Here is a 9,727-nt window from a genome sequence, read left to right as displayed (position 1 = left end):
CATATTTCAAAATGAATAATGAGATTAAGACTTTAAATTCGGAAGTAGCAATTCTGAGGAATTTCAAGGGACAGGACAAATAACTTAACCGGTGGTAACAATTTGAAGATTAAGTATTCGCTACACAGAACTACACAAAAACGCAAATACTCCAGCTCTTTTTTTTATGTTTCATCCTGAAAACATTTGTTTTGTTTATTTATGGAAAGTAAATAACTATAAGAATCAGGCATCATTGGACTACTTCTACCATCAGAGTCAATAAAAAAAGACAAGATGTTGGTAACTTGGGATATAATTTCATTGAACTGCACTGAAAATGGGCAGAACACTTGATATTCTAACATTCTACTGAAAAGTTTCTGAGTTAATCCAGTGATGCGGAGATCAAATAATGGTCTTGTCCAATAGAGAAAGCATCCTTGAGTGAAATCAAATTATCAGATTGGTGATATTTTCACATACATGCTTCTGATTTATTTTTTTGTTTTTTTGTTTGCCTGATTCTTAAAAAAACTTAAACTTAAAAACAAATCGTAACGGATTTGAGTATTATTCGATTGTAAAAAGTAGTTTTTATAATTCATTTGTGCATAGAAATATGCCAGCATTTTTGTTTTAAAACAACATCAGATATATTGCCAATCTACTGCGTTGTATACTTCTAATGTAAACAAAATTGATTTTTTTTTCTTTTCAAAAATTAATTTCCGTTGTTACACTATTTTAATTAATTAATTCAAATCAAATACAATAAATAAATCTTATATTGAAAGATACATATCTGCTTTCAACAACTAATATTATTTAGTAGCTTTTAAAAAGATCACTGCATAGAAAATTGGAAATAGATGCCTTTAAGTCAATCCGGTAGTAAAAGGACTTCTATGACAAAACTTTGTCATACATCTAAGACAGGTGAGTTTATCTGGAAATGTTACGATGTTTTCATTTGGAACCAAGTATGTAATTATATGTCAGTAAAAATTTTAAAAGCACATTTTTCCCAACTTTATTACTGTACGTATATCAAAAATCTTGATTAATTTGTGTCTCATTTTACTTCTGAGATTTTTACAGTACGTTGATCGAATTCAAGCAGCACATACCACTTAAGTCTCCTCCTTTTGCTCAAGCAAATGACGGTCGCCTGTTACTTTCCAGTATCAGTATAAGCAACTCATCAGCAATTTTACCACATCTCTCTCTCTCTCTCTCTTTTTAAATCCAAACGTAAGATAAGCATTGGCTAACCATTCACCAAACTTTAGTTGAATCTAAATATTTTAGGTAAGAAAAATGATAGTGAATTTGAAATAGAGAGGTAATTCGTGATTATAGTGTATGTCGGACTGTCCACTCGTCTGCCCAGTTTTCTCTACATCAACGTATTCAATAAACATATCTTTTAGGTAGCCATGTTTTATAAAAATATAAAGCAATTTATTGTCGTGAAATAATATATCGAGAGATTTAATGTCCAGAAAACATGCATGTTGTCTTATTGGTTAATATCTTTCACGTTTAGCCTATTGTTTGGAATTTTCACGTAATTGAACATGTTTCATGTGTCCTCGTTGAGGCCAGTGATTCTTTTTATTTTGACATATTTGAATAACATGCTTACCCTTCCGGAGCATCTGATGTCACTCACGGTTTTTGTGGGAGTTCATATTACTAGTGTTAGTCTTGCTGTGGCATCTTGTTTCTCTTACCTTCAGTTTTTATGTTTAATCTTTTTTAAATTCGGTTTGCCACATTGTGTATGTAGATCATCTCTGTTTCATGTGTTCACGTTCAGGCCATGTTTTTGGATTTTGACGTCTTTGAATCATCCCACTGCTGACGCTTTGGTATTTTATGCCGATAACTAAATCCCGGACAAACGATTAAAACTCCTTGTTGCTTTTGTATTATTTCACTTCATAAAGTACATATGATTACATTAAAAGTTCGCGTTCGTATTATCGAATAGTTTAAAACTGTATTCATGATTTCAATATTGTATTAAACAGCCTTAGGATTCCATATCAATCGTCTGAAAAAATAACGCTCATTTGTTTGACAAAACAAATACCTATGCAAACATGTGCTACATTTTTATTTACCAAGAGAATTCATATATAATACTTCATAATAAATAAAAAAGCACCAAGTTGACAAACTGCCTTCTTCGAAAGAAAACATAACAATTAACATTACAGGTTAGAGTTTTTCAATGTAACAACAATATAGCACTAAAATTTATGTGTACAGGGCCTGGTTTTATAAAGAATAACAAATTGAAATTTTCCTCAAATCATTTTGACCAATCAAATCACTTGAAATCGAAGATACGAGGAAACACGAGTATTTGCGGAAAATCTTAACTTGAGATTTTGTTTATGAAACTCAGGCCTGAGTGACTATCCTTTCCTCTATTGGACCAACATAGATATTGAAAGACACAATGTTACCTAATAATTGTTCAAATAATATTCATTTATATCATAAATATCACCCTTTATTTATTGTGTGTAAATAACGAATATCCATTTCGTGATCCGATTTATCAAAAAAGACAAACCTATCTATAGTATATTGATTTAATTGACCGAGAGTAGAAATATCACTTTTGAGCATTTTTAATGATCACCCAAAGCTATGACGGTTAACTGATTTCCATTACCTTTAAAAAAAATACTGTAAACGTTGAATTTTTTTTTTGCGGCAGTTTTATTATCGCTATTTTCACTATTTTTGCGGTAAGACCTCTTACGAGAAAAATTAAACTGTCTTTGAAGAACATTTAAGCTGTGCGGAAGGAGACTGATCCCAGAAACCGCTAAAAAAAACGGTGCAAAAATTTCCCGGTTAACAGTACTGAAATTGAAAAAAAAGTAGGTCCACCTTGCATACATGATCGACGCAATTATTATAGTACTTACGCAGTTACTTAGTACAAACAACATTTACATACACCACTTCGAACATGTACGGCCATAGAATAGCCAAATAGCACAAAGGAACAGTTGTCTCCCTTTGGTAGAATAAGTCACTTAACAAATAACAACATTAGCCCCCTTTGCATATGATCGCCACAATAATAGCCACTTGGCACAATAAAGTCAACAAAATAAATTAATTCATTTTGATTATGTTCGTGATGATAAGGCACTGACCATCCTCTTCATTAGTTCTGACTTATACTGATTCCATGTTTCTGATGTGTAAAGGGAAGTTCTGGCTTCATCTGGAGACATATATTCTCGATGCTGAAAACAAATAGTTATTATGATTATAGCTCATCTCGAGTCATATATTACCGATGCTGAAAAAAGAGTTATGATTATTATTGAATCTTTTACTAACATGTTTTTTTACAAATAAATTCAAGGTCATGTTTGCAAGAAAAATCAGACGTGGAATTCATTTTTGCCATATAATAACATGCTGAGAAAGGAGTACTAGCTCTACCTTAATACAGATTAGGACAAAACAATTCACCTTCCAGGTACACATCTATTTGTTATAAATCATACAGAATTATATAATAACTCGTCATTTTTCACAACAATAAACTATAATAATCAGCATTTGTCAAGAATATTTTGACGCCAATGACTTTAATAAACGCGTTTAGACATAAACTAGACCACAATACTGGTTCAAAGCGATTATACAGACCTTAAACCGTATAGCGGGAATATTTCGCCCGGTTGAGGGAATCGTTAAAATGAAAGGTCGCCAAATTAAGGTACAGATATTTCACATTTATCTCACGTAGAACGTATTTATTGACTGAAAAAATAATGAAGACCGCGAAAATTTAATACCGCATTTCAGATTTTCACTATAGGTTTTGTGGGTTTTTGTTTATTTTTCACTATAAAGAGTCGGGCGTCACACTTTAAATGGGTGTCCATCGTTAGAAAGAAAGTTGAAAAGGTTTGTTGTCGATTTTAAAGAAATTAAGTTAGTACTTTATTACTACTTATTCCACTAGTCAAATCTTACCATTGTTTCTACTCTCAACATAGTATTATTCTTAGCATGTAACAAAAAGAATCTCTTGCTTATTCTGATAACCTCTGCACCATCACTGACCAATGATACACCTTTAGGTTCTGATGCCAACGTTGGATGGAGGTGTTCTAATCCCTGAAAACAAATCATTCCAGTAAATACACATTTTGCAATAGTAGAAGCAACAATAGTCAGAAATGAATTAATGAATTCAAACATGTAGTAATAAAAAACCAACACCCTATGCACAAACTGATACAACAATACATTCAGGGAAAAGTTATGTTCGAGATACAGCTTGCATGGGTTTTACTAAGTATGGACGATACTGCACTGGGGAAAAATCAATTACGCTAATAGTTTGTAGTAAGGGGAACAATCCATAGAAAAAATCAGTAATTTTATTACAAATAAAATTTTAAAATCATTTCCTTGTAGACATTTACAAGTTTTCATAAAATGTCGATGAGAGAGGGAGACATTGTTCCATTTTCGATAGTCAACAAAATTGATGATGGTGCATTCTGCATTTATCAAAATATAAAAAGATTTTTACAGCTTTCATCCATTTTACGAGGCAACTTTGAACAAGATGATGTCTGTCCTGAGAACCGATCAATTATTTAGAGTTGGCTTTATTAAGAAATATACATATTCCTACCTCTTCCTCTACATGATCTGGTAAACCTTGAAATTTTCTGGATACTGAATCCAAACCCTGTTAGATTGGTACAGGAAAGGTAAAATTGATTAAAAGGTGAAAGTTGTTATGGATTAAAATCAGGCAAAATATGAACTACTGTGACAAGGCAAAATATGAAATTGAAAAGTGAAAAATTGAAAATGTGAGTTAGGACATATCTAATGTGCTCTCATTAGAAAAAAATAAAACGTACGGAAAGTTAAATTCATACATTTGTTGTTCAAGTGAATAGACTCTATACGTTACTATAATAATTTGGTAAGTGGACTATTTCACTCGCAGTGTTAGAAATGGCCAAGTGTTCAACTAAATTTCACTTTTCCTTCACAATATTATCAATTTATTCTCAGCTTTTAGGATTACTTATAGAGAGATACCACTGAACAAAATAGTTCAGCGACTACATATTTTTACCAATGATTTTAGCTGGAAATAGGTATATGACGATCCATACAATAAGAATGGTTTAAATCAGACAGGGTGTGATTCATGTATGTCAAAAAGCCACCTAAAATCAGACATGAGGTGATTCATGCATGTCAAAAATGCCAGCTAAATTCAGGCAAGAGGTGATTCATGCATGTCAAAGCATCGTTCGCTCGGTGGGGTTTTCTATACTATGAATCACCTCTATTATTGGCAGTGTCTGAATATTAGATGGACTGGTACTTATATTGTATGAATACTGCATTAGTAACAAACATATGAAATAAAAAAAAATAAACATTCCAGCATACTGTACTTTGACATTATTGCATTATTGCATTCTTTTTATTATTGCAATAATTAGATACGTGTTAATATGGTCACAAATGCAATAACAAAATTTGCAATATCGATGTATTGATACTACAGAAGCGTGATATTTTTCATATGGCAAATTTAAAAATTGGTTTTTAGTCTTAAGTGAAATATCGTATTAATAAATTCACACCAATAAATACTCGAGTTACAGTTTTCAAAATACTTACAAAAATGTCTCCTCTTCTAAGCACGTCTAATTGTAGGTATGTTTTTCTCAACTGTGAATCTCTTTTTTGTTTATTGCAGTATACGGAATCGAAATCTGTTTTCTCCCTCGTAAGATAAGTTCCGTGTGGTTTAAATGTATTGTCTTTAATGTCTAGTTTCGTTGTGTTTGTATTTGTCTGTGGTTCTACTATAATTGGAGGAAATAGTTTTTCTTTCTTATCCTCAATATGGATCGAAACCTAAAATTAAAAGTATTTAATGAAGATGTTTCTAACTACCAACATTTCTCTCTCTCTCCTCTCTATTTTGCTATTAAACTATATTACAGACAGCCTTAAGACATTTAAATTCCATTCGTTAAAATATTGTGAATATATCTCCAAAACGTAGTTAAAGCCAACTGTCACAAGAAATTGCAAAATTAGCCAACACTGAGCGCAGAATGTCTTGGTGAAAATGTAAGTGAAATGGTTCTGACTTGGTACAGGTATTGCTGATATCAATAGTTGGTACAGGTATTGCTGACATCAGTGGTTGCTACAGGTATTGCTGATATCAATGGTTGGTAAAGGTATTGCTGATATCAATGGTTGGTTATCATGTTTAATAGCGTCCCATGGTAGCAAAAGAATTCATGTATGCCAGTGCGACATGCTGTAGGTAACAAATGCTTAACTCGCGCAAATGGGGTGGTACAGAGAAATAAATAAACTGACATTAATTTGGTACATACATTTTCATCTATTGTTGGTGGTTTCTTGTCTTCTGTGTCAGGTGCAGTCCTTTCCTCTGAAACTATATGTAACTTTTACATTAGGTTTTTAGAAAGTTTGGTAAGATCAAGAAATGTTAGTGCCTATACATAAGCGATTCAATGTCTTTGCAAATATGTTATCAAAAGTCTTATCATATTCTATGAAAAAACTGATTGAAAAAAGGTATGTCTCATCAAACATGAAGAGCAAGCTTTTGGGAAATATAGAATTTTAAGGAGGTAGACCTGGGGTAAGGGGCACAACTCTTGAAATCAGTGATATGTTTGAATCAATTCAATTTCACCTAAGCCTTTCAAGCTTTCAATTGAAACGGAATGAAATCAATCCAAGTGACTTTGATGCTTACATGAGATTGATATAGAGCCTGAATACAAACGTTCCAATGATTTTAAAGAGTTGTGTCCCTTACCTTAGGTCTACCTCCTTAATCTATTAATCAATTATTTTATATACCTTTAACAGATTTCGGTTTCTTTGTCCGTTTTGATTTTTTCTTGAGAAGAGCTGGGTCTGCTGATACAGGTTTTTTCGCTAGCTGTGTAATGGAAGGTCTATGACGTTTTGTAATCTAAAATGTTATTTTAAGTGAATGATAAAATGCGGATTAGTCTTTGGATTTCAATACAAAGGAAATTCCAGTAACGAAAATGGAACTAGAACGAGACTAACTTACCCTTTTTATAAATTTTATGTCAAAGTACAAATAATTAAAGGTCTACTTTTTTTATTTTTCAGTAAAGGAAAAGGAAATAGCAAGTGTGTTATCTTACAAAATGGGCATTTTTATTCTTTAGTTCATTTGTAATTACTTTTCAAAATAAATCGGAAAAGGTGAAAATTCTGCAATACTGTTTATTCATTGCCGTTTTGTCAAGAATAAAATGTAATTTTTGTTTCTTGTTACCACTTGTGACAAACCCAAAACTCAAACTGTGACGTAAGTAAATGCATTCAATAAAGAACCTAACTGGTTTTTTTTTACTCTTGGTGCCATATACAACACTATATTGGTATATCATATCCTGTTTTGTAGTGTATAACTTTTATAAATAATTCCAACATAAACTTTGTTAAAAAAAAATCTAAAATTAAATGAATAATTCAGAAAATTTTCTAAACACTGACATTAATTGAAGTGTAATGCACACAACAGACGAAATGTTACAACTATCCATTTTAATTGCAAAAATTAGTGTTCTTTCCACTCTATTACATTATAGAAATAGTGCATACAATTCATGATTTCACTCAGTGAGTCCACTCAAAACTCAAATCCCAAGTATATCTTACTCCAATAATAACACCCATAGATTCAGCGAAAGAATTACATCTTGAAAAAGAAAACCCAGGAGGTCTCGGGGAATCCTCTCTAGCATCATCCAACACCTACAAATCATTATTAATGAATAAGACAGAGGTACCTGTGGCTCTTCAGATACCCTTGATACCATGAAGAGTCTCCCAAAGACGAATAGACGAGTTTGGCTGTCACTTTGATTGTCACCGTCAACGGTAATTTCATTTCTGGGATAAGGGAGTATGCCGATTGTGTCATGTGACTTGTATCACAACCAGACCAATAAATCAGCCATTCGCTTTGTCAGTCACAAAAAAAATATGTTTCTGAATTAAAAACCTTCATAAGCAAAGATTGGCCAACACATCATTATATTTGGGAGCCATATAGACAAATATTGACAAATATACTACAATCTGTCGGAAACACCTTCGACAACAAATATAGGTATTATTTTTCTTACTTTGTCATTATTAACAAATCGACGCTTTTAAATAGGACCTAGCCACACGGGATGGTAATGACATATTATCAAAACAACCTGTAGAAATTACGGAAGGAATTATTATTTTTAAGTTCTCCCGCCGTATTTGTATTCCAAAAAAGTATAATAAAGTAATCAAATCAAGATATCAACCATTTACAAAAAAAAGTAAGATAATTATTTCAAAACTTTATTTTGGAAAATCTTCAGACCTTTTGAGAAATGTACAAATGTATTGATCACAAGTTAAATTTGTTCGACTTTGCTTGGTCCAAATAATCCAATTAAAGAATAATTTTATTCGTTTCTTGACTTTCTCCCACAGAAAGTAGGTTCATTTTATGGCATTATCATTATTTGTTACCAAGCATTGTTTTAAGTACAATGTATAAATACCAACGTATTCTTGCAAGGGATATCTATAAATAGCCTGCCTGACCTACCTCTGGTAATGTGAATGTATTACTTCTTAATGCCTTCATTTTCCTTTGAGAAATTAGGTTTCCAAACATAGCTGAAATAAACCAATACATTGTTTACTCTTCATAGACAATTAAATGTCACATAATTTAAAATGACAAGAATGTTTTCATTAAAATTCATATTATTTCCAAATGGCCCTTTCAATGATAATTGTTTTTCATTTGATTGTTTCCCTTGTGAAGTTGTATGGCATACTTCATCATTATTTAAAAATAATAAGGAGCAACTCATCATTTGATTCACTCTTGTTTTCCTTATCTTCAGTTTATATGAGTAATCTAATTTCGTTACGTTGTGTAAGTAGATTGTCTTTGTTTCCTATGTTTGGATTTTGACGTATTTCAATTATCCCACTTCTGGTATTTATAGGCGATATCTAAGATTATTTTCATCGCCTTTTCCGGACATTTTGTAATTTACATCCCCTATCTCAAAGCTTAAATTACACCTCTGCTACACCAAATACTAAACCTCGTCTCTTTATGCTAATTATTATTACACATCTTAATAGCTTTTGTGATTAGTGCATGTACAGATATTTTTTCCATTCTGCATAATAGAGTTAAGATATGTACTTGTTCTAGAACCGGTAGTGAAGCCTGTGTAGTGGAAATTGCTTCGCACAGATAGGAACGAGTAGCAATAGTCCATTGAATAACGAATGACCAATTCGTAATTTATTAACACCAAAAATCTTACCATTGGCATGGCTAGAACCTCTGACACACCCTAGATCCTCTGTGGAACCTTTAAACATCTTATTATCATGTTCTGTATTTACAACGTTCTGTGATCTAACAACTTTTACTTTTCCCTGCAAAATAAAAATATAGTTTGTCAGTGCATAATATTTAGTAGTTTGTTTAGCTGGAAAATGAAAGTACAATTTGCTACTGCATAATGCTAACTAGTTCGTGTAGAGACAATGGTCATGAATAATGTATGAAACCGGCGTAAATGAATACCTGTGAAGATATGAATGTTTTTGACTAACTTCGACTTGAACC

At 32.0% G+C, this 9,727-nt stretch overlaps 1 protein-coding gene across 3 annotated transcripts in view; it reads right to left on the bottom strand.

Annotated features, from left to right (window-relative positions):
- Positions 1-2,084: 2,084 nt before the first annotated feature.
- The window catches only part of LOC148605802 (uncharacterized), a 31,112-nt gene continuing 23,469 nt past the window's right edge, over positions 2,085-9,727 (bottom strand). For all 3 annotated transcript variants that reach the window (XM_088549068.1, XM_088549069.1, XM_088549070.1), the window contains 8 exons: positions 9,420-9,534; positions 8,681-8,751; positions 6,910-7,024; positions 6,414-6,475; positions 5,680-5,919; positions 4,667-4,723; positions 3,997-4,140; positions 2,085-3,254 (listed from right to left, as the gene is read on the bottom strand). In XM_088549068.1, coding sequence (XP_088405194.1) covers positions 3,135-3,254; positions 3,997-4,140; positions 4,667-4,723; positions 5,680-5,919; positions 6,414-6,475; positions 6,910-7,024; positions 8,681-8,751; positions 9,420-9,534 — 924 coding nt within the window. In that variant the 3' untranslated portion in view covers positions 2,085-3,134. The remainder of the gene's footprint in view (positions 3,255-3,996; positions 4,141-4,666; positions 4,724-5,679; positions 5,920-6,413; positions 6,476-6,909; positions 7,025-8,680; positions 8,752-9,419; positions 9,535-9,727) is intronic.

The sequence above is a fragment of the Perna viridis genome, chromosome 10, assembly GCF_037379345.1.
Source record: "Perna viridis isolate PV_CMFRI_1.1 ecotype Kerala chromosome 10, ASM3737934v1, whole genome shotgun sequence".
Taxonomy (NCBI): Eukaryota; Metazoa; Mollusca; class Bivalvia; order Mytilida; family Mytilidae; genus Perna; species Perna viridis.
Note: the sequence above shows the minus strand (reverse complement) of the source record. Positions and strands in the feature narration are given on the sequence as shown.